Source organism: Centruroides vittatus, unplaced genomic scaffold, assembly GCF_030686945.1.
Source record: "Centruroides vittatus isolate TY-2023 unplaced genomic scaffold, ASM3068694v2 scaffold_324, whole genome shotgun sequence".
Lineage (NCBI taxonomy): Eukaryota > Metazoa > Arthropoda > Arachnida > Scorpiones > Buthidae > Centruroides > Centruroides vittatus.
The window spans coordinates 5,120,909-5,147,463 of NW_027122701.1; the positions used below are offsets into that span (position 1 = coordinate 5,120,909).

The 26,555-nt window shown below is 32.2% G+C and overlaps 1 protein-coding gene across 1 annotated transcript; it reads left to right on the forward strand.

Annotated features, from left to right (window-relative positions):
* Positions 1-487: 487 nt before the first annotated feature.
* On the forward strand, positions 488-24,487 carry LOC136988236 (integrin alpha-9-like). Its single transcript, XM_067286091.1, has 27 exons — positions 488-729; positions 1,181-1,308; positions 6,451-6,554; positions 6,629-6,818; positions 8,310-8,386; positions 8,452-8,500; positions 8,989-9,093; positions 9,174-9,262; positions 9,333-9,404; positions 10,322-10,465; positions 10,544-10,646; positions 10,779-10,870; positions 10,941-11,046; positions 11,124-11,169; positions 11,828-11,985; positions 12,117-12,271; positions 12,522-12,659; positions 12,735-12,817; positions 12,904-13,114; positions 15,149-15,312; positions 15,400-15,478; positions 15,551-15,658; positions 15,737-15,976; positions 16,048-16,170; positions 16,249-16,350; positions 16,422-16,544; positions 24,112-24,487. The coding sequence occupies exons 1-27, from the start codon at positions 578-580 to the stop codon at positions 24,277-24,279; spliced, it is 3,309 nt and encodes a 1,102-aa protein (XP_067142192.1). The 5' UTR covers positions 488-577; the 3' UTR covers positions 24,280-24,487.
* Positions 24,488-26,555: the final 2,068 nt, after the last annotated feature.

Here is a 26,555-nt window from a genome sequence, read left to right on the forward strand (position 1 = left end):
AAATTAATATGATTCGAAAAAATCATGATCTTTGGAATTTTTTATTTTTACAAGAAGTGTCGACATTTATATATAAAAAAAAAGTTCTGAAAACGATTTCATTTTATAATTTAAAAATTAAGGAAATTTTGATAAATTGTATTAAATTTTTTTAAAATAATTCTTAAATTTTTTATGAAGACTTTTATTTAAAATTATTTGTTTATAATCAAACGATACCGCTAGATTTTTTTTAAAAATTTGGCTATAATATGGCTAATTATAAAGCAATTTAATTTGTTATATTTGTTTACTTGGTTAAAATTGAATTGATTAAAATATTATCCTTTGTAAATATTGAATAAAATTAATAGAAAACACTATTTTTTTATAAAATTCAAAATCTTTTTAACGTAATAAAATAAAACTTATATTTTCGAGATAATTTTCCTTCCTGTTATATGTCAAATGCTTTAAAAAATTGACCCTAGAGGCGCTCCTCGTTTCCTATTCCGTTTATAAGAAGGCCAAATATGTTGAAAGTTCATATACGTAATGACTTCGCAGGATTACTTAAATATTTAGAATATCTGTAGAAATGAAATCTTTCACATTATATGTATTTTATAATATTTTAACGAGAATATTTGCCTTTAACATCGAATCTCGATTTCCTTTAATTTTTCATGGCAGCGAAGATAGTTATTTCGGCTATTCAGTAGCACTTCACGAAAATAGTCAAGGAAAAATGTGAGTAAAATGTACATTGTAAAATATTAGTCTAATCAACGCGTTAGATATAATAACAAAAAGAATATTTTATAATAATTATATAACAGCAGGTAAGCTTTCTGTTAAGTGAAAGCGCTAAAAATCTTTACGGAAAACTATATTAAATTTACTAATTTTATTCAATAATTGTTAAATTTTGAATGAAATTCAATTTTCTTATTATTTAAATACTTATAATTTATAATAATTAATCAGTTTTTTAAAACAATAACCAAATTATTCTCTTGAACTATGAGGGGTTAACGGTAGGAAACGGACGTGTACGTGTTTTGTAACATTGTAAAACAGGATGACAGACGTTTCCTGTTTGTATTTCCATATAATTATGCTTTACCTATGATAAAGAAAGCTTAACTAATGTTAATTTGTATACATAAAATGGTAAAATGTATTCAAAAACCTCTTCCAGGGCTTTGATAACGGCGACTAAAGCTAACTCTACTTTAGTGGAGAGACAAAAATTACACGAACCTGGAGTTTTATATAAATGTAACATCAGTTCATCAGAATGCCAAGAAATCCTTTTAAACAAACTAGGTACTATAATTTTTAAAAATAATTTTATATTTGTAAATGACGTGTATAAATTTCTATGGAATATAATGTAAACTTATAAATTCATAAGTTCCTGGTCGATAATATATTATAAAATAATAATTGCTGTCATAAACTAGTGACTTAATTTTTTTTATAGATTATATAGTACATACTTTTGACTCTCTGATCTGTGGGCAACAAGAGAGTCTTTTTCACCACATCCATCTGGGTTCGGCCAGGCCAACAATGACGGCAGTCGTGTGGTAAGGCCTGACATGTGCGAATGACCAGTAGCTAAATGGATAAAACCACCGAACACTGGTAGTCGGTCGTGGGTTCGTTCCTCGCCAACGGGCTGGCCACGTGGAGTTTTCTGGGTTTTCTTCGCGTTCGTAACATCTAAATAGGGGTTAGTTTCCCATAAAAGTCCTCCCGAAAGGCGTCCTCTCGGCAGATCGCTCACATGTCGTGTTACCGTAACCAAATAAACCAACGTCCCTAAATATTTCTCTGCCCGGATTCAATCTCGGTATCCTCGATGAAGTAGGCTGACGCCTTAAATCTAAGCCACCTAACAGTACAAATTATAAATATTTTTTGAAGTTAATAAATGCATTGCCGTTTTACAAACATTTTTCTAGTATATATGTAACATAGAGTGATCTAGGTAACAAACAGCTAATTAAAAAATGTAATGACATTATTCATTTTATATGAAGTAAAACACGTCATTAGTTCGATTATTTAGCTGTTTACCATTTTGGCGTATTCGTAATTTTATGATTAGTCACTGTTATAAAGGAGTTTTTAATGTTATGTTAATTTTATCATTTAAATGATATTATTTGAATGATAAAATTAATGATAAATGATAAGTGAGAGATATGATAGAATGATAAATGATGAAATTAATGATTCCGTTAATTTAATATTACGACTCCTTACGAAAAATTGGGGGGAAAAAACCCGCTGAACACTAGTAGTTGGTCGCGGGTTCTCTCGTCATCAACGAGCTGTAGAATTTTCTGGGTTTTCTTCGTGTGCCTAAAATTTAAATAGGAGCCAGTTTCCTATAGAAAGTCCTCCCGGGAGATATCGCCCTTTGGCAGATCGTTCATGTGCAGATCTGATATTCATTAATATAAAAGAATAGCTACAGTATCTATATGTTAGGCTCAAAGAACGAAAACGCTCATTGAGCGAAAAAAACGATCACAACGCGTTGTGGTCTTTTTAAATCATCCACAACGCGAAATTCGCGTCGTGGCACTTGTAAAAACAGCCACAACGCGTTTTGACTAACCAAAAAGACTACAAAACGAAATTCGCGTCGTAGCTTTCAAAATATTTTGACTACTACGCGTTGCGGTGATTAAGAAAAGTCATAACGCGTTCTGAACGTTAGCTGATGCAACCACGATACGACGGACAAGTTGAAATTGGTTCGAATGTTTTAGTTAGGGTGCCTGATGTTGATAGTGGACGTGCCGCTCCCAGAAATGTTTTAGCTGTTGTTGTGAGCATTAATCCATTAGGTCTCCATCAGTTCGGAAACAAGGAAGATCTTCTTGATCGACTTTATGCTCGTAATGAATTTACAATTTGTGAGAGTAATTTTATTAACATTCAGGACGTACCCTCAACTTCATTAACACTTCGCTCAGTATTCACGTTAACATCTGGAAGTAAGCAATGTCTCACTGTAAAAGATACTGTTTTGATAAAAAAATGCAAATGTCGCTCAAAGAACATAAAATGCAACCCGAAATATCACGGTAATAATTCTTGTAAAAATAAATAACTCGGAAACATTCTTGACTCTCATAAAAAAGACTTATTTATTAATAAAAGTTCCTGACAGAGTAATTATTTTTAGTAAATTAGTTGTTACAAAACGTTGACATCTCGAGCAGATTTTCACGAATGATTACATGTTGTTGAAAAGTAACAAAGTTACATTTCTGTGCGTGGTAAATAATTTTATTACATACTTATATAAGATAATTGAAGATAGATAAATCATAATGAAAAAGAAACTTTTATTTTTTTATTATCACCTCTTTATTAGTTAACATCCAGAACTTCTGGTGGCTTTTAACCATGATAAATCCGTCGCACAGTGATTTTTAACTTTAGCAGCTGATTTTTATGTTATCGTGTAGAGCAGTGTTTCTCAACCCAAAACTCATCGCGGACCGGAAAATATCTGCTTCTTTTATGCGGTAACGATATCATTTTTAATTTAAAAAAATTCTCTGTTGTAAAAATCCTGCAAACTACATCGAGAATAAATATTTCTTATTTATTTACCAGTACGTTAGTATACAAATCAACGTAATCGCTGCTTTTCTGTTTTGCTAGTAAGATCATCAATTCTTGGATTTAAGGTGGTAACTGCGAGGCGTAAGGCAGAACTAACACTCAAACAATTTTGTTGTTTCGAATTTATTCTTTTATGCTTGCCATGCGATTTTATGCGATTTACGCCGCACTTCCGGAATCTCGACACCAAGCATCTAATTGTTTCGATCAGATGCTTGGTGTCGAGATTCTGGAAGTGCGGCCATGGCGGTGCACATCAAGGTCCTAGAATATTCTGGGACCTTGGGTGCACATAGGTATAAATTAACCTGAGAATTATAAGTAAACATGTGTTTGTGCGGCTTCTATTGAATTAAAAAATTATCTATATACTGTATATATAAATCATTTTTTTTTCAACATAGATATCGCTACTAGAACTTGATAAACACCAATTTATCCCTGGGTCATACCAGTCACACACACACACACATGTGCAGTTTCCTTTCTCCGTTGTCTGTGACACCATGTTAAATTTTCGTAAATGTTACGTATTTTTTTTAAAAATAATAATCATGTTTACTGTGTCGTTAAAAATTATTTTTATATGTTGCACAAACAAAATAAATACTGTATATTGAAAAATATAAAAAACAAAAAAAAATTGAATTTCAAAAAGTTCGTTTTAATGTAAAAATTATGACGCATAGCGACATTTAGTATCAAAAACGTTCCGATGCAGACACGAAAATTTTCAGGGTCGCCCACGCAGGTCAATGAGGTCAACAGGTAAAATACACATTTTTAAAGATTTCGCGGACCGGTCAGATTAGAGTTGCGACCGCCACCGGTCTGTGGACCTGCGGTTGAGAAACGTGGGTGTAGAGTACATCGAGCACCTACAAGTATATGTAATTAGACCTTTAGCACTTAAACAAAAGAAAACACAAATTTGTATTTTTCTCCATACATTTTTACTTCTTTGAAATTTTTTTAAGCATTAAAATTAAATTTCTAGGAAAACTTATAGAACTAACGTTGTTCGGCATTAAAAATTGTAAATAAAAATGTTTCGAGGCTAGAACCCGTATTTTAAAGTTACAAACCACTGTGCGTCGTATCACCCTCTATCGTGGTTGTATCAACTAACGTTCAGAACGCGCTATGACTTTATCTTAATCACCGCAACGTGTAGTGGTCGTTTTTTTCGCTTAATGAGCGTTTTCGTTTTTTGAACTTAACATATATACTACTTAGAAAATGTCTTGCTACTAATTCGTTTAATGAGTGGTTTTCCTCCACTTTTCATTGGCATTTATTCTTTTTCTATTTAATTCGCATTAATGGAAGCGGCAATGCAACACAAGGCGAGATGCCTCTTTAGAGGACTTTTTTGAAAACTGCCTCTATTCATGTGTTATACACGCGAAGAAAACTCAGAAAACTCCACGAGGCTAGGCCATTGTGCGAACCCAGGGCCAACAAGTAGCGTTCAGTATTAATGCTCGTTCCCAATGACCATTAGTGGAAACGGACACCAATAGAAACTTGGTTTTAAATTATTACACGTATTATCAGTTTACAATATGATGCTTTCTCAATTTTGCTGATTACGGATGAAGTTGACTAGCAGTTATCGGCCATATGAATAAATATTAGGAAGCGATTTGTCGAACACAAATTATCGTGAAATCAGGTCGAGTTCGAGTAAACATTCGTTACAGCAGTAGTAAAATCCTATATCTCGACCATAAGAAAGGCCGACGAGAGGGGGAAGCTGACAATTTTTTCCCGAGCCCAGAAAAACTTAGTGATTCATACTGCTATAGCATTAACGGTATTTTAGAAATAGAAAATAAAATTTTTAAGGATGCTTTTTATTAATAAATCTTCTACGTATTTCATCTTTTCAGAAGACAATAGGCTAGAAGGACCCGCTAAAAGGCAAAAGGGGTCCCATACAAGTTCTCGACTGCCGTGGTCTTAGTCCAGAGCGCGCTCAGTAAGAATGGCAGAGTTGCTGCAAAGCGGGCTGCAAAAAATATGAATAAATATATCAATTTTCCAGCTTAAGGAAGTATGCAGCAAAAATTAAAAACGTTATTTTCTACAACTTATGTATGTGAATTGTTTTTCTGCAATGAATTTAATAAAAATTAAAACAAGAAACCAGCTACACCACATCGAAACTAGCAGTGACTAATATTTAACCAAATATTTCCGATATATTACGTTTACATCAGTTCCAGAAGCTAAGTTAATTATACCTATGCTAATTTATAATTATATATGAAGAAATAATTGTGATTTACTGACATTTTTTTCTCTTTTCTCTTTTATGCGGCCCGCGTCAGTTCAAAAGTCTTGAAATGCGGCCCTTACATAGAAAAAGGTCGCCCATCCCTTGAAGCGAACTGTATTCTATAATTTATTTGTGAAAAATCTCCAAAAAATTAATTATATTTAAAAATTAATCATTTTCACAATCATTAAATTCTAAGTATAACACATTGTACCGTGCCTGTGAAAATAAAAATAAATTATAACTATTCTTGACTGCTGATGGAATTACTTTACATATTTGGATCGGGTCGTCCATATCTTCTGCCATCACATGAATAGTGTCTTTAGCCCACCACGTGTCCAAACAAACTCCGATTACTGGAATACTAGCTTGCCGAATTATAAGGACAATTCCAGATTACTTTCCAAAGCGTGCCGGATTACCAGATTTCCGGGTTATCGAGTGCCGGATTAACGAATCTATTGACGAATTAGTATAAATGATTAAGTGCGTTAATTGAGTTAATAAAATTAACAATAAATATTTATATATTTTAGCCAATGAAAATTCTCAAGACAATTCAATTAGGTATCACGCTAAAGAAGATGAGATGTGGTTGGGTGTAAGCCTTGATATTCAACCGACCGAGGGAAATATTGTAGTAAGTATTGGTTGAAAATGAACTTTTTAAAATCATTTTGCAGTAGTTTCTTTACAGTTTATTTATTTCGACAGACTTGTGGCCATCTTTGGAAAAATCAATTTTACAAAACTCATTACTTAACTAACGGAATTTGTTATTTGATAGATAAAGACATGAGGAAAAAGCATAAAAAGAAACTATTACCTTTTATAGAAAAAGGTATTTACAATAATTTTATAAATATATTTGAAGCAAGTTTTATTTATTTGACCTTATATGCCGGCCTGTAATTTGGTATTTTAAGCCCGGAAAAATTAATTATCCAAAAATACGATGGACTTATACAGAGGGAGTGGTAAACAAGTGGAATAGTACCCTTAACAATCGTAACTACAGCAGGCTGTCACGAATATTTCCAACTACTGCTGGCGTCCTGCACAGATTCTATTTTCCACATCCATGTTTGTATGAGCTATATAGCATACGAGATAAAGCAAAAAATGAATCGAACTTTTCGCTCAGATTTTTTAAACAACACATAGAAACTCTTTTATAACATTACCTTTAAGGTGATCTTTAGCTATAAATTTTTGTAAGCATTCATACTAATTGCAAAAAAAGTCCCTTTTTAATCTTTTATCAGATGTATGTCTGTAAGGGCTTTCTTTGAAGCTTCCAGATACGGCTTTCATCGACCGTTCCTGGTTCACTAACCTGGAATATCTGAGTAAGAAGGAAAAACAGTGCATCCTAAATCTCTTTACTCCCCTTATCTTGCCCTCGCATAATTTATCTGTCCCTAAAATAAAACATGAAAGACTCAAGTTCTAATCAGCAACAGAATGAAAGTCAAAGCGACAATGGACCGAAAAGACATCACAAGAAATAGTTTCCAGGCCTAATTTGACAAGCAGTATGGACACTGACAGAAGTACAGTACACACTCCTGTCCCCAGCGTGCGTACCACCACAGCTAGAATATGGGCTTATTTTCAAAGTGGTGTGATATAAGAGTTTCTATTTGTTGTGTAATAAAACCTGAGCCAGAAGTTTGGTTGATTTTTAACTTTATCTTGTATATTATATTGAATATGTTATATTGAAACTTTAGTTAGTGTCTCCATGAAATTAATGTGTCATTATAATTTATGCTTTCGTCAAAAGTACTGTACCTTATACTTCAGTTCTAACCAAGGACATCCGCAGGGTTTTGTCTCATACTTAACATGCAAATGTATATTATGTTCTATATTCATGAACAATAAACATGTGTAAAAAACATACAAAATCTACAACTACCCATATAATACATAGCAACTTCCAAATAGTACAGCATCTTCAAAGATGCTCAGCCTTCACCACAGCAAGCGCAGATGATAGTTACTTCACTGTTACGATTATAAAAAACAAATTACTCTTACAAAATCACTATTGTTTTATAAGTTGTTATTTGGAATAAGCAAAAGGAAGGGCAACTCTCCTCTCTGATCCCTTTCCGCAGGATCCTTCGGTTTTAGCAATAGCCTACTATAGTTTAGAGATCAACTTATACGCCTGCATATATGGTAAATATGATCAAAAATATAGTAATACCATTTAACAATATAATATAAAGCAATAGAAATAAACGTATAACTCAATAAAAATACGTGAAGATACCATATTCAAACATTAGATGATTAATAGGCTACAGTTTCTATATTAATAAATATATTATCTAATAAAATTTGTTTTAATCAGAAATTAATATAAATATACCGTCTATTAATTCAGATAATCAGACTTTAAAATATTCAGGAGCGTATTATTACGCTTTTGCTCAAGGAGGAATGTCAGCAGCTTTTAGTGAGGTATGTAAATATTCACTTTATTAATCAAAAATTTACATGTATATAATAATTGTTTTGTTTTGTAGGATGGTAGAAACTTATTAATAGGATCACCAGGATTTTACGACTGGATAGGTAATCAAGTAATCAATACATTTATACTGTTTTGGTTTGTAAAGCAACATATGGGCGATCTGCCAATGGAAGAGTATCTTCAGGAAATTGGCTCCTATTTAGGTGTTAGGCACACGAAGAAAACCCAGAAAATTCTATGTGTTGACATGCACGAATCCGCGATTAACTACCAATGTTGGGTTGTTTTATTGTTTATTAGTGACCGAATTGGTAAAACCACTGAACGATGGTCGCGGGTTCGCGCTTCAACAACGCGAGCTGGCTACGTGGAGTTTTCCGGATTTCTTCAAGTGCAGAACACCTAAATAAAGACCAGTTTCCTATAGAAAGTTCCTCCGAGAGGCATTTCCTTTTACAGATTGCCCATGTATTGTGTTGTATTCCATCAAATCAAATCAAACCAGTTTTTCACCCACTCGGCCATTGGTGGGCCATTTATATATACAACATACAGCTACTAATACATTTACAATTTTATTATTTATTAGGCACAGTCATAAATTATTTAATTCCTTCTGAAAATTATGAAAATTTATTGCCACCAATTGTTCCGAATCCACCAAGAGGAGAGCAAACAACCGACTCTTATATAGGTATAACATTTTACGAAGTACGTTATCATTTATATGAAACAAACAGCTTTTATTTTCATAAACGTCTTATAATCATTTAGGTTATTCGGTAACAAGTGGAAAATTTTTTGAACTAGGAGAATTGCAGTTTGTAAGTGGAGCACCGAGAGATGGGCAATATAAAGGACGTGTATGTTACAATAAAATAATATAAAATTTATATTAGGCAAGCTTTTTGCCAATAATAATTTACTTTGCAGATTTATATATTTGAAAAGTTGGATATGAAGAATCGTAATATAATTGTGCTACAAACAAACGATGGAGAACAAGTAAGTTAACTGTTCTTGATATTTACAGTGTAAGTTCTTGAATTTGTGAAATAACATTAAAAATAAACTGTCGAAATTAAAACTGTGTTTTTTTTTTACTTCATTCAGATTCGGTAATTTGTTACTTTGTTACTTTATTACAAAGTAACAAAGTGCGCAGCAGCTTAGATTCAGTTTTGCGCTCGGGAGTCTGGGATCGAGTCCTGACCTTTTACTCTTTCTGCCCTGTGGGCACAAAGATGGTCTTCTTTATCGAGTCCGTCGTGGGTTTGGCCAGGTTCCCAATAGGCCGCCGAGTGGCAAGGGACGGGCTCGGCATATCTGGGATAGACCACCCCGAAAAATTTCTGGGGCTTTTCGATCCGTCCGAATTCGTCTCTGGGTCCCCAGAGCGGTAGGCTAACATCGTAAACGCTTGACCATGAGGTCCAAATCGAGTCCGAGCTACGAAAGCCTGGATTTCGCATGGTGGCTAGTGGTCTCATGGACCAACTGAAAATAAAGCCTCTCCAGATTCTGCATTATGTGGCCGATCCAATTTAAGAGACTGGATCTCCAAACGGGGAACACAGGATAAGTGGACCGGGATGGGTTTTTCAGGCCTAAGCCAAACCTGGGAAAATCACCCAGTACTGAGGTCTGAAAGACTTCAGTGCTGCATGACTTCCCCATATAATAACAAAAATACGCTTGTGCGATTCTGATTTATCGGAATACGTTTTCCGATCGAGCAGGATTTCCATTTTGAACAGGTATTTTTTTTTTTTTTTTTCTTTTTAACATGGAAAATCGCTCCGTTCTCAAGAACTTTTCTTTTTAAGCATGTTTCCGTTTTATTCAGTCCGTTTTGGACAGATTTTACTGTATAATTATTTTATGTTGCGACTTTATTTGATAAATAAATCTGATCATTTCAGGTTGGATCATATTTTGGTGCATCTGTATTGGGCCTAAATGTAAATAATGACAAATATACAGATCTGTTAGTGGGTGCTCCATTATACTCCTATCCTTCTGGGGGTGACGAAGGAAAAGTATATGTGTACATTAGTAACGGAAAGGTGATTGTTTTAGTTTACAAATGGTGTTTTTGTGTTAGACGATAATGAATTCAATTTAAACATTTTTATATTATACAGGGATTAGATGCAACTCAGGCTCTAACGGGTTCTAAAAAGTTTCATGGTAGATTTGGCACAGCTATAGCTAATGCTGGAGACTTGAATCAAGATGGATTCTTAGGTACATTTAAGAATTTATATTTATAAAATAATTATTATGGCAAACTAATTTATAAGTAAGATTTTTATTTAAATGTATCGAAGGTTATTACGGATGAGCATTGAATTTAATTATATAATATTCGTGTTGCAGATGTTGTCATCGGAGCACCATACGAAGAAGAGAGAGGTGCTGTGTATATCTATCATGGAAATAACATGGGAATTAATTCCGAATTTTCTCAAGTAATAGTTTATAATTTTATTACTGAAATATTATTTTTTCAACATTAAAAATTTCTAAATAAACAAACAGAGAATTACGGCAAAAGAAGTGAATGCTGTCATTAAAAGTTCACACTTATCGGGATTTGGTATTTCTATTTCCAAAGGAAAAGATATTGATGATAATAAATATCCAGGTATTTTTACATAACGTATTATTCAATTACGTATTAATTATTAAAGAAAATGTTAAAATACTAATTAAAATGTTTAGATATTCTAGTTGGATCGTATCAATCTGACAATGCTGCACTCTTTAGGTAAGAATTACGACGTTATATTGTATATAGTCTTATCTTAACGGAATTACGAGTATAAACGGAATTTAGCATAATTATGTTAGCATGTTTTGTTAATGTTATTGCATTGTTAATGCATTGTTAATGTTAGCATAATTTGGTAAAAATGTTATTAATTTTTTGCATAAAATATATATATTTTTAAATTTTGAATACTCTTATATATCATTATAATGCTGTATAAGGCTATATATTAAAAGCAGTGAATAATTACATAAAAACTTCTGGCCTTATTGTATAATTATCAGAATTACCACACACCTTTCCGATTTCTTTAATTAACATTTAATATCTCGGGATGTATTTCAGCATTTTTAATAGTTCTCCTCAGCTGGGTTACTTATATACTTTGTCTATATGTTATTTTAATTATGAAAAACGTCAATAAAATACAATAACCACATTAGCCGACATTCACATTAACTATACAATTGTTATAATATAACAATTATTTTGTTTTTTATGCATTTTAAGTTATGCTAATCATAGTATTATCATAGCTAATATTAGTCAATTACATTTTAAGCATTATCTTGGAGAATATACCGCGTGTTTCGACTTTATTCTATTAAAATTTAACATTTCTAATCTAAGAAAATATTATTAATTTCATCATCAGAACTCGCCCCATTGTTCGAATATCTGCCATTATAACATTTATACCGACTCAAATAAACACAAATTCATCATTTTGCAAAGATAGCGGCGAATCGATACCATGCTTCAACATATCGTATTGTTTAAATTATACAGGAAATCACGTGCCTTTAACTCTAAGTAAGTTCGTTTCTTTCTCTCTCTCTCTCTTTTTTTTTTTTTTTTTTTTTTTTTTTTTTTTTTTTTTTTTTTTTTTTGTCTTCTGTTGTTGTTGTTATACATTGTTTTATGCAGGAAAACTATTTTTATAGATGTATCAACGGAATTACGTTCTATGCGTCAAAGGGAAGAATTAAAGTTCCGAAGATATCTTTTATATAAAAATAGATTATCGTGGAATCTTCCGGAAACAGTTAAAATTGAGAAAGATAAACAAAAATGCTTTTTTCAGACAGCTTTTGTGAAGGTAAATATGCTGAATATCATTATTTTTATTTTATTTTAATTTTTGGTTTGTTGGAATACGGCAACACGTGGGCGATCTGCCAAAGAAGTGCCTCTCAGGAGGACTTTCTATGGGTAAACTGACTCGTATTCAGTATTAGACACGTGTTGCGAAAACACACAAAACTGAACACTGGTAGGCTATTTTAAATAAAATGAATTATTTTAGGAGTACGAAATATTTAGGAATATAAAATATTTTTGTTTTTCAGGAAGATAAAGATGATTTTATTACTCCAATCAATATAAATCTAAGATTTTGGCTAACACACAATGTTTCTAGCGAAACTTCTTTCTGCGAAACCTGCCCTATTTTGGATTCAAGTAGTATTAATATTGTTAATAAAATAGTAATATCAAATATAATATCATAAAATTAAATTCTGTATTATTAAAATTTTCAATAATAAATTATTGATCCGTAGATCACTTTTCAAACTGGTTGCAGAGAAAGTGACACTTGCATCTCTGATTTAGTTGTAAATGCAACAGTGCTGGAAGAATTCGGGTAAGAGTAATTATAATTTAGCCTTAACTGTTATATGATTTGCTATTTAGATTCTTTTAATATAAATAATATATAAACACTTACAGTCCCGAAGGTTTAATACTCGGAAAACATACAATCATTACTTTATCTGTAGAAGTTTGGAATCTTCACGAACCAGCATACATGACTGAACTTCAGATCATTCTTCCAGATCAAATTAAAATCATTAACCAAGACAGCTGTAGCCCAGATGATGAGCATAAAGATAAAATTTTACTATGCAATGTAGGAAACCCATTAAAGCAAGACCAAATTGTAAGTAATATACGAGTGCCACTATGAATAATATTAAATACATTTAAATACACGAAAGTTTGATGAATAATATTAAATACCATTTCGGTACTAATAGTGTTCAGTGGTTTTTATACACTCGGCCATTGGTGGCAAGAGGAAGAAAAGATACACAAATTAGCAAGATATTTTTGTAAAATCTACATCAATAAAAAAAAAGTACTTTGTATTATTATACGAAATAAATATAGTTCAAAAGTCACGTTCGTGATATTGTAACATATACCAAAACTCCATAAATTTAAATGTAAAGAAGACAGCAGAAATAATTTTATATGCTAAATATAGGCCTATATACACGTGTGTGTGTGTGCGCGCGCGTTTGTATAACAGTACATCCAACTAAAACAAAATATATGATCCGTTCGGCGAGTAGAGATTGAAGCGATAAGCCGTTTTCATACAATTTATGAGCATTCTATAGCACTGCATTGTTATGTAATGCAGCATTAAATACATAATACAAAATTATATCTATTAAAATCTTATGGTAATTGTGCCTAAGTTACAAAGTATATTTTTAAAAATTCTCGTTTTAAGAATAGTCTAAAACATTATATCTGAAATATTTACAATTCATTTTATTTTTGTAAGTACAATCAAACGTCTGAACAACTAACGGAAACATGAAATATGGCCGTTATTTAGAGATGATTTTATACGCATTTCAAATGGCCTCCGTTTACAGGAGGTTGTTATTGGAGGTTCGACAGAACATTAAATAAATAAATATACAGATATCCCTCGTATAACACGGTAGTTACGTTCCGAAAAAGTGCCGTGTTACGTTAACCCGTGCTATACGAAACAAAGGACTAATGCAAAACATTAGGTTAGATTCCAAAGTTAGCAAAAGTATACCATTCTTTTTCCGTTACTATGTTTATCAAAGCAATCGCTAATTTATTTTCAATTAATAATTAATTAACAATCACAATTAAAAGAATTGTATTGTAATTAATTGAATTGTAATTTAATATTAAATTTAGTTAAACCAGGGCGTTTTTTGAAAAATATCGTCGTCTTCTGAGCTTTTTTGTTGATCTCGATCATAAGTATCAGCAACATTTTCATATTTTTTTATTATCATAAAAATTTTTACGGATGCGAAATAAAAATATGTTATTAATCGAAAATTTGTTCTATCGAGTCGCGTTTGTTCAGTCGAGTACCGAGTGACATTTTTCCAGAATTTGTGTTCGAATCCGAGATACCGCCGTATTTTGTTCATCATTTTACGAATGATTACTTACCTACGGTTAAAAAAAAGTTTAATAAACATGTTTAAATAAACTTTGCTAATATGAAAATTAATCTATAGAACCAAAACACAGTGACAGTGTTGAAAACTGTCTGAAAACAACGACAACGACACCCGGTTGATAGTACAATTTTTTCTTCCTTGTCCTATCAGTTATCATTAAAGTAAACCTGACGAAAAGCACAAAACAAATTGAAAATTTCTATATTGTAAAATTCGCAGGCAAATTTGATACAACACGTGTGGTTACTCGAATAAAATAAATCGAATAACGGAGGATTTCCCAAACCGTGTTAGAGCGAAACAGGAAGTCGTGTTGTACGGGTATATCCCAATTTTCAAACCGTGTTAGGGCGAAACTGTGTTGTAGAAGTACCGTGTTGTACGAGGAATATCTGGACATAATAATTATTAAAATTGTTAGATTAAAGTCTATCACGGGTTCAAGTCAATTATGAATTATTTCGCACTCAACATTTTTTAAGTAGTTCACATTCAAACATGATCGGTTTTTTAAAAAGTAATTGTCTCCTATTTCGGTGTTAGACACGTGAAGAAAACCCGAAAAACTCTGTGGTCAGCTTGTTGATCGGGTGCGAACCCGCGACTCACCAATTATCAGTATTTACTTGTTTTAGCAACTCAGTTGAATATCAGCAAATTTTCAGTTTTAAATGAATATTATTCAAATTGCTTTTTAATACTAATAAAAACTGAAAACTTTATTTTTGTAGGCTAGATATATAATTAAGCTGGATGTCTCACACATTCCAAACGATGTAGACCAATTAGTATTTACATTTACCGCAACTACTGCCAGCGAGGAAGAAAATCCTGAAAATAACAATGCCACCATTGTTCTACCATTGAAAATATCGGCGGATATCACTATTATAGGGTAAGTTCATTTACAAGAATTTAGGGAATTTAAACTTAAAATAATTTCATTAAGAACAAATCAAAACAAAAATTACTATTTTAACAGGAATGCGGGAAGAGAACAAATTCTTTTGGGTAAAGAGCAAGATAGATTGGAGATTGTACCTTTCGATCACTATTATACAGTAATTTTGACTGTTTTTATTTATTCACAGTTAAATTTGATCTTAATTTCAATAAATACATTTTATTGATAGGTTCTGAAATACTTGCCAAGTACAGTAAATTCAGTATCCATACAGCTTTACATTCCTACGACTTTTCATGATAAGAACGTCACATTTCTACAATTAACCAGTATTCTTGTAAAATATTTAATATTTTAAATTTAATTTATAGACTACTTTTATTATCTGAAGCTCAAACTTTTTAAAATGATTTAGATCAACGAAGGAAAATTGGACGCAGTTCCCGCTAGTTGCAACGTTACTCAAATCAATTTAAAACCCGAAGAAGTGGATTACGAGAAAAAAGAGACTACGCATTTAATTCTAGAGAGTGAAACTGCAAACACACCTCAAATTTCACCATCCAGAAAGAAGCGAAGCGTAGATGAGAATAATTATGGAGTAGCGGAATCGCTGACTAGTGCCAGGAGTGATCTTTATATTAATTATGCTCTGGTAAAAATCAATTTTCTAATCTTTACCACTTCAATTATTCAATTTATATAATTTTAATATTTAAAAATCAGAATTGTACGACTTCCATTTGCGAGGAAATTGTATGTGCTGCTGGTCCTTTTACTAATAAGAAGAGAAGCGCAACGTTTCACATCAAAGGATTTATTTATTTTGCACTATTGCGAAACAATTTAGTGAGGCAAATTTCAAATAATTTTTTAAAATATATTTCTTATAACCAGTTTTTAAATTTAATCTACGTTTTTTTAAAGAAACGATGGGATAATATCACGATACAGTCAGAAGGTAAAGTACAGATACAAGATGAAAAACGAGATGTCCAACCCAAAAAACATCAACCGGATGAAGCTAAAGTATGCCTTAATTTTGGAATAAAGGAAAATTTTTAGAAATTTGACAATGTAATAAATTATTTTTATGACAGTTAGCAACGATATTAGTTCAGTCTGAACCATTACCAGCTAAAAAGCTACCCACTTGGATTATAGCAGTCAGTATTGGTGTAGGACTTTTGGTGTTTTTGATCATTTTATTAGGACTTATAAAGGTAAATATAATAACTATTTATTTAATAATTAATGTAATTAATTGAGAAATTAACTATCGTATTAACATAAACAGTAAGCGCGATTTAAAGGGTAACTTTACAAAATGGATCAACTAATGAATTTACTGCTGTACATGTTTTGATTTTAGATAAAACTAGTTTTAACTTTTAACATTAGTTAAAACTAATTTTAGCTACATAAATATGTTTGGGGGAAATAAATAAAGTGATGATTGGGATTAAAACATTTGTATTATTTAATACGATATTTATTGAAAATATTGGTCACACATCTGTGTTATTAACCCTTCATCCCTGAAGGCACCAATCGATTGGTACCCTGGCTTTTTAAGCTAAACTTCGAGGGTACCGATTCATCGTTACTTTGGTAAATATCAATTTTTGTAAAATTTATTAACAACAGATATAATCTCGTTCGATATGAAGTGAATAAAGTATAATAATTCATTATATTAGTTGATAGCAGTATAAAATTTTGATTTCAAACAAATGTTTGATATAATGTGCGATAATTTCACAACGAATAAACACACATGCATAAGTGTTATATTGAATTGTACAAAACAATATTCTACGTCTTTCTGGCTCAGTGCCAGCAAACAACTATGTAACTAGACAATGTTAATTTTCACAAAATGTTACAAATTATCAAGTTTATGTGTCAGTTCTGATATATATTATTTTTTTTCTTATAAATTTTTCTAATAAAATGTATTGAAAAATATCGTATTTAAAACTAAAGATATTAATAAATGTAAGTGATTTTTTTCATATAGATATAATGATAATTTGATTTTTGGTGAACTTTTAAAATAATATCGCCTGACTGACCTATATTGCCTTAGGAGGGATCGCAAAATAAACGTAAACAAGATGTCGGGGAAAAAGGGTTAAAGCGATACGAAATTCATCATACACTATAGGAACGTGTTAGCTGAATGATCTTGGTCGAAACAGTTTTTACTAAGCCATTTTGTTAAAATCTGTTTTGTCTAGTTAAAACTAGTTTTAACTCAAATTCATTTTTGACTAGCAGTAAATTCTAGTTATAACAATGACATCCAGTAAAAACTAGTCTCAACTAGTTAAAACGCGTTTTAACTAAAAACGGGTTTTTACTGTAACATATATACAGTAAACGGAAGTTGCGAATTCGAGTCCTGCACTAATGGACCTTTAATTCCAAAATTTGTAAATTGTATTACAGATCAATGATTCCCAAAGTGGGATTTTTTACCGCCCTCTTAAAGGCACTAGGGGCGTTGGAAGATAAGGGAACAAAACTTCATTTTGAAACAGACAGGGAAAAAGTATAAGAAATGCATGCACTTAAAGCGGATGGTAGTCCGAAAAGTTTTGGGAAATGCTACTATAAATTACAACGCAACTCAGGAATTTGAATTGCGCATTATCCGAATGGGAACTAAATTATTGAAAAACATTTTTTTTATTGTCTTTCCAAATAGTTGGCAGTTGTCAAACCAGACTGAACCACTTTTCAACCAGTTGTAGGGAGAGACTACTTTATTAGCTGTAAATAGTTAATTGTCTATTGTAGCCCTGGGCATCGGGTACCTCTTTCTGCCCTATGAATGGTTTAAAAGTGTTCTAGTTTGGTTTGACAACTGTTAACTTATGTTGGAAGGACTAAAAATCTTTCTTTAAATATGTTTACCACACTAGTTCATTTCTGACATTAGTGAACTTCAGAAGTATATTTCGTTTATATTTATATTAGAATGACGGAAATGATTATTACTAACAATTTTCGAATGCCATTTTTGACAATTCAAAGTTCAAAAATTGAAAAAGTTAAAAGAATTTTGATCTTTTAAACCAGAGAATGAAGTAACTCTGGCTGCTTATCAAAATAAAAATAAACGTATAACGAGCAATTATTTATTGTGACGTCGTCACAAACGCCGGGCTGCAATTTTTAATTATATTTAATTTAAAATATATGCTCTCCACCTCAAATTAGTAGTGTCTTGCTCCTGTACGTTATACTTTTTCTTTGATAATAGAGTCGTGCCGGTAATCTATCTAACATATTTCGGGAGAAAATTTTTGAATTGAAATAACGTGACTTCCGGTATGCATCGGAAGTTCTATATAATTAATCGGGGTCTCCTGGAGCTCAAAAATACAAAAATAACAAAAACGAAACTAACCATTTGATTTGAGTACTCAACAAATCTTGGATCTGTTTGGCGTCGTCAATAATATAAAATTGGATTGGATGGAGTAAGCACGGTTTCAGAAAGAAAGGTGAAGGAGATCTAATAACATTATGCACTAAAACCAGTCTGCATTCCTTTCATCGTTTGCCTAGATCAGAGGTGGGGAACATTTTTGTTCATTAAGGCCACATTACAATTCATCGTCCCTTATAGAGGCCACATTGAAATTTTTTTTGTCATTTTATCCCTAGGCTTAGGCCGCTAAGTAATTTGAAAGTTATGTAACTAGTTAATTAACGCTGCATCAGCGTGTAGTCGGAACGCAGCTGCTCGCACCTTTATTTTCTAGATTATGAGGGAAAAAGAAACAAAGAATCATTCGTTCTCAACAATATATTTGATTTCTATTGGATCATTTAAAGGTACAAATATAAGGTCAGAATAAGCCATTAATTAATTGCTATGCCAACGTCTCACGAAATTCTGTCTATCACTACGGGCCTTGGACTTACAGATTGACTCGTAGCGATCTTTATTGTAACTCTTTAAAAATACTGAGTCAGTTATTTTTTTCACTCGACTCAATGTAACATAGGTAAGACCGATAGCTGTCTCTTTTTCCCCTATATCTATTTTGATTTTTGGAAGAGTTAATCCCTGTGATTTATGTATAGTCATCGAGTATGCTAAGGTAAGGGGAAACTGTCTACGAGATCGCAATATACTGCCATCGTTCGAAGAGCGTGTTATGGGGATTATTGGAAACAGATTATCATAGATGAAAGGTCCCTGATAGCTATCGAATTCCACTAAAATAAACAGAGGAAGAGCTGGAGAGCGAGCATTTGGAGCATATATAATGTAGCGTATAGTTCCTAGTGAACCATTGACGAGACCTCCTTGCACCCATAAGTTGATTCTCAGCATGATTCTGGCATTAACTGAGAGATTCAAATACTTGGGAAGACCAAGAGCTGAGTCATCTTTGGACGAAGGCAGGGCAATATCTGGAGTGTTTTCAGATGCTATTATATAAGCAACAGGGTACCAGTTGGCTGCAAGTAGTCTTCGTTGCTTTGTTTAACTTGCTCGTTTGTTGGATATAGCCGTTTGGAACTGATCAAGTTCATCTCTGGATAAATAGGCTCCATTTCTTGTCGTCAGTGTTCAGATCTGTATCAGAGAAATCACCCGAAGCTAGATGTTGTAAGACATCTGTGAAGGAACTATCTGCGCTATTTTATCTATGAGAATTACTAAGTTCAATGAACTTCTCAAAAGAATCAAATGTGAATGTAATGTAATGTCCCAACAAGGTCCCTACCTTGTTGGGACATTACATTGTAAAAAACACTCGAGGAGAGAGGAGTATCTTTAACAGGAGGAAGCTGACGAAAATCACCAAACAAATAATCCACCAAACGGCTCATCTTTATCGGGGTTTATCTCCCTTAATCTTCTCTCGATCATGTAAAGCATTCTTGCACCAATCATTGACATTTCATGATGATGATGAATTTGAGCGACTTCATCTCAATCTGGAATTTCTGTGCAGCTTCTTCATTTAGAGATCGAAATTTCGTAATAACGATAGGAAGACAAAGGAGAGAATGGATCGTAAAGCCATCAATATTGATCACTGCTGTTCCATGTTATAGAATAATAAGTTAAAAAAAAAACTTTTTTTAACTTATTATTCTATAAAGATTCTTTATATTTGTTGTGTATCCAGTTAGCGATAACATTTACCTTTCAAAATTACTGTTTTAATGCTTGTCATATTTTCCGACCACTAGATGACGCTTCTACACGTGCATGCAGGAAGCGACTAACACTTGACTTCGTGCATTCCTTGTCAACATTGTAACTCTAGAATGAGTTGTCCGACCTTGATGAAATTTTCTACGGCGACTCATCATCACTCAAGGACGAACTGATTAAAATTTCAACTCTAAAAATGATCCATACTAAAAGAAAACCATATCTCCAGTTCTACAAAAACGAATCATTGTTGAAAGTTGAAATTTTAATCAGTTCATCCTTGAGTGATGGTGAGTCGTCCAAGAAAATTTCATCAAGATTGGACAACTTATTCCTGAGTTATTTTGTTGACAAGGAATGCACGAAGTCAAGTATTAGTCGTCACTACGTTCCGACAATAAAAGAAAGACAAATGAACAAAAATTGAAATTAATTAGATTTTAAATTATTTTACTTCAGTAGGAACTTTTAATACAAGTAATAAGTAAATGAACAACAATCTTTTAAAAAAGAGAATCATATAAACATAGAGAATATAAAATTTTGAAATATTTCCTTTCAGCAAGTATTTACTCTTTATTCAAATTAATGACTTCTTTGAGTTTGCTTCTTTTTAGAAAGCATTTTAATATCAGGTTCAAACATAGTGGTTCTTAGTATCAGTTGGTCTTCTAAATGTTCATTTTTCAACTGTGTTCTTAATGAATTCTTGATTTACGTCAAGTACGAGAATGCTCCATTTGTAACTCTTCTGGAGCCTTTGATACATCAACTAAGTGAAACTGAAAAGCAAGTTTAAGAGTGCTGTTATGCTTTTCAAAATCACTGAATCTTTAATTGTATTCTTCTACTAATGAGTCTAAAACTGACTCGCATTCTCCAAAAGATTCCGAAATATCTTCATTTTCACTCATTACCCTCGTAAAGTGGGGAAAGTGTTTCTCTGAAAGTTTGGATTTAACCAAAAGAAGAAAAACAACAACTTTTTTCTAAATACCTGAATGTTTTGCCACATATCATAAATAGGTTTATTTCTGCCTTGCAACGAAATGTTTAACTCATTTTGTTTTGACATCACATCACATAAAAATGCAACATCTCTGTAAAAGTTTAAATCTGATAAATCACAATATTTGTTGCTTCCTTTGAAAAAGTCTATTATTTGGCTTCGTAAAGATAAAATTTTGACCAATACTTTCCCTTGTGATAGCCAGCGTACTTTTGAGTGATAAGGCAAATCTATATTAAGTACTTCATCATCCATCATCAGCATGCTTCTAAATTGACGATGCTTTGTGGCATTTGCTCAAATATAGTTCACAATACTTATAACCTTTTACAAAGTGTCATTTAGAATGGTAATTTTGCACAGAGATTTTTTGCTGATGTAAAATGCAACGAAAAGTAAAGCACTTGCAACTTTGATTTCTCTTTTAAGATGTGCAATAAATCCTTCGTTCTTAGCCATCATAGCTGCAGCACCATCCGTGCACCTCTTTGAAGTTGTTAAAAATATCTATCCCCCGCGTCCTTCCTCTAAGGGTGCCTAAAGCAAGCAATTCTTCATATAATTGAAAATCATCAGTTATAGCACGAATAAAATACAATTCCTGTGATGAATCAGTGGAAACTGTCGATTCATCCAAAGCTATTGAGTAATATACATTTTCTTTTTGGATTATATTCTTCAGCTGCTCTGTTACATCACGTGCCAATTCATGCTGTCTATCTGTATTAGTCCTTCTTGAAAGAAGCACCTCCTTATATTTGTTAACTTTATCTGGATGTATACATCTTACCACTTCTAAAATGCATTCCTTTATGAGTTCTGCATCGCTGAATGGTTTACCTTTTTTCCCAAGCAAATATGCAACTTTATAGCTGGCTTTTGTCGCACCATTCCCTTAATGTAACATAGAATGGAAAAAGCTAAATAAATAAATATGTTACTGATAAAAAAAAAAATATAGGCTATCTTTTAAATAAATTTACAAAAAATTAGATTACATGTAAATTATGTTCATTAAGAAGCCGATTTCTGATTATTTTTATAAGGTAAGGAGTATCAGAAATTATGAAAATTCTTCTGTTGTCATCTGAAGGATTCGTGAAGTATTGTTTATCATCACCTAAAACAAAATATCACAAACTATGTAAAACAGCTTTGATAAACAAATTACTATAAAACTTTTAAGTGTATAGTTCGTAAGTTTCATTTACTTCTAGAAACTTCCACATAATTCTGTTAGTAGCATTCCAGTCTTTAATAATAAAGTTGGGTGCAAAATGTCTTTTCCAAACTAAATCTGTTGATTTGCAAAGTCTGTTTTCTCTGGGAGTCATTCGCTACCACTTCAGTAATAATTCCAGATCTTCAGGTCCTTTAAATAAACTTACGTTCTCTGAACATGTGGCATATGCATCTAGTCACATGTTTTGCTTATCGATAAATAGCGCTTTTCGAACTAATTCGCCGAGAAAAAAAAATTTACCAGTAACAATTGAAGCAAACATCTTACCCAAACACTTTTCGTAAGTAGTCATAAATCGTAAATAAACGAAACAACTATTTTTTTATGCATATGAATCTAATAGAACACACGGTTATACGAGAAAATAGATAAAATTATTGTGCCCTCTGGTGATTAATATGTAAATAAATAAATATTTCTTTTTCTATTCACCTTTTCTTTTTACACTGTAGAGTAAAGCACGTGGTTAATCTGCCAAGTGAAGGATGCCTCCTGGTAGGACTTGAATGGAAAACTCTCCCTATTTAAGACACGAAGAAAACCCGGAAAATTCCACGTGGCCAGATCGTTTATCAGGCGCGAACCCATTGCCTGAATGTTGCTAAAGAAAATATACAGCATAACGTGATTTCTTTAAACGCAACTTTATAAACTGCCTACAATAATTTCGTTAACCTGGTAAAACATGTAATTTGTCTCTTTTAAAACAGACAAAATATATGAAAATTTCCAAATCAGAAAATAAAAAATAAAATAAAATAAACAATCGGTAATCCCCATGAGATTCAGTAGATATGAAAGTATGAAATTATATTTTTTTAGTCAACTGTTAGATACAGCATAAAATTTCAATTGCCTATTAAAAGGACTTGAAAAAGTGGTCTATTTTTCTCGATTCAGCAGTACGAAGATTGTTGTTCAGAACTGAACAAAATTTAATAGCAAGAGCAATAATAGTAATAATAAATATGATGTTCAGAAACGTAGCGAAAGTAGTGTACATAACATAGCAATCTGCCTCTTCAAGTATGGTTCCTAGTCGATAACGGCTCCACAATTCTAATTACCAAACAATGATAGTTGGTCGTGGGTTTGCACTTGACCAACGGAATGGCTGCGTGAAATTATGGCTAATTTTTCTTTAGAAGGTCTTCTTGGAAGGCATCCTCTTTGGTAGATTTCACGTGTATGCTGTTGCCGTATTCCATCAATTCAATCGAATTATTAAATTGACCTTTTTCAATGCCACAAAATTTTTCATTTCTTAAATCCATTTTGTTTTTAAAGAGCATTATTACTATTATTATTATTGTTATTATTACTAAACATATATTTTGCCTTTTTTATTTTTAGTTTGGATTTTTTAAAAGAAAAAAGAAAGATGAATTAGAAAAGATGACAACTCAAGCAATGTTGCAAGAATGGGGACCTTATCTCGTTTCCGATGAAGAAGTACAAAAAGCTGTAGAAGATTTTATGAAAAATATGAAAAATCAAAATGAAAACGTCGATAGTACATAAGAATATATGTATAAATAATTATTTTATATATTTTGACGTCCGTGATGTTTTAAATCATATTTATCAACCAATAGAATTATAAAAATGTAACCATTCTTCTAAATTATTTAAAACAATACTGGTATTCTAATTATACTGGTTATTCTCAATATTTCCGACTATTCTTTTTTTTGTATAACTCGAAATGTAAATAAACGTCACATCCTAAATTGAATTATTGATTTGGATCTTGAATGGCCAAATGTTCTAGGTCAGGGATCGCAAACCGGCATACAGCCCGTTAAGGCTTTGAATCTGGCCCGCGAACTTGATAATTTCTAACAAATTAATGTTTCTAACATCTTGCAGAGATTAAAACAAAAACATTCAAATGCCTACTTAAGTCGTAAAGGACTGATAACAAAACGGCATTTGTTAGAGCCTTTTTTAAATTACAGTATGTTGTTTTGCCGAATATTGAATGTGGCCTGCGTCTAATATACATGTATTTGACGGGTCCTTTGCTGCGTTTGAGATCCCTGGTCTAGGCCATTAATGCATCAACCTACCGGTCTGGGAATCCGGGATCAAATCGGAGTTGATCCTGCCCAGTCTTTCTGAATAAACGAAACCTCCCTGTAAAATTTTCAAAAATTCTGCAGAGAGGTTTGTTTATTAGAGGAATTGATGCTATTAAATTTTGGTGGTTATAGGTCGAGGGGTGAGCAGATAATGGGGTCGTGTATAGCTCCAGTAGGGTCGGACTTGATGACGATTTTACTCGTTATTGGCATTTATATTAAAAAAAAAATCATCCCTATCCTCAAAATTAAGGTTTTTGCCATTTTATAATAGTTAAAAACATAAAAAGTTTTTAATAAAACATGATAACAGATGGCGCCACCAAAAATTTAAATGTCGCCGGGAACGTTGAGCAACTGGTTGCTGGTTTATTTTAAATGTGGTAAAATCTTAATTTTCACTTGATCATATTCTTCAGATGCCAACAATTAAGGATTCGACTATATAGCTATACGCACTAGTCAATATGCACAAGCAATAAAAATGTTTTATGCATTGTTACAATTGGTGCGTATTTAGAGTAAATAATAAACGTGTCTTAATTCATATGCCTTTGCATATGTTCTTATTTTATACAGTTTATTATATAAATGTATACTATGACAGATCGTAATAATAGGACTTATTGTACTGGTGTTCAGTTTCCTCAATTGCAGAAACTGAACACTAGTACAATGAGTCCTATTAATTAATGCGATCTGTCATAGTAGACATTTATATAATAAACTGAATAAACGTGTCTATTCAAAAGTGTTAAAATATTAGCCAAAATTATATCTATTCAATGAAACTGGTAAGACCTCTTGCATCTTTCCAGACTCTCGTAATTTTCAATGTCATAATTGTATGTGGCGCCATCTGTTATGAGAGTTTATTTTAAAATACTTTTCATATTATTAATTATCATAAAAAGCCAAAATGCTCATTTTTGCGGTAGGACTGAAATTTTAAAGAAATTGTATATACTAATATCGAATAAAACTTTCATTAAGTCTGTCTCCACTCGAGATTCGACATATGATCCTCTCTAATCCCATTGGGTAAGGGCGATACTCAACTGGACGATGCTAATTGAACAATAGAAACTTAGAAAATTTTACACGCTTAGAAATCATACGATTTCTCATATTTTTAAAAAATATAGGTAAAATATATATATAAGTATAAAATCACAACTCATCCAAATTTATGGATTTTTATAAGTGGACTACGAAAAATTCAAAATGATGTAGATGGACAGAAAATATATGATGGTTCAGACATTTCCGAATTTTATATTTGCATGCGTTTTATAATTTGAAACAACTTCATAACAATTTTTATGTCTAAATCGATGCTGTATACACTCTGTCGCATAAAAATCGACTCACCTTAAAGCCGATGTGCAATAGTAATCAAATTATGCACGTGGAATAGTAGTAAAAAATAAAAAATAAAATCATTACATTGTCACAGCACAAAGTGCATCATTGAAGAGCAGTTTCACCACAAACGTTGTATATTAGATTTAAAGCCATCCCTGACATTAATCAGTTTGCATTAATTGCCAGACTAAGTTTGCCATTTCTGATTTGTAACATTTGTAACATTGAAGAAAAACGGACCAACTAAGTTTTCCCGGTTTTCTAATCCCTATTTTTGGTGTTCGACCCGAACACCTAAATAGGGATTAGATTCTCATAGATAGTTCTCTCTGGGGACCGATAGCTCATATG

What these genes read in the sequence shown, in the direction of transcription:
- LOC136988236 (XM_067286091.1), top strand. Translation starts at nt 578, where the DNA reads ATGAAATCTTTCACATTATATGTATTTTATAATATTTTAACGAGAATA. An exon ending in TGATGATAATAAATATCCAG is followed by an intron (nt 11,047 to 11,123) that starts GTATTTTTACAT and finishes TAAAATGTTTAG; the next exon opens with ATATTCTAGTTGGATCGTAT. An exon ending in ATCAACCGGATGAAGCTAAA is followed by an intron (nt 16,351 to 16,421) that starts GTATGCCTTAAT and finishes TTTTTATGACAG; the next exon opens with TTAGCAACGATATTAGTTCA.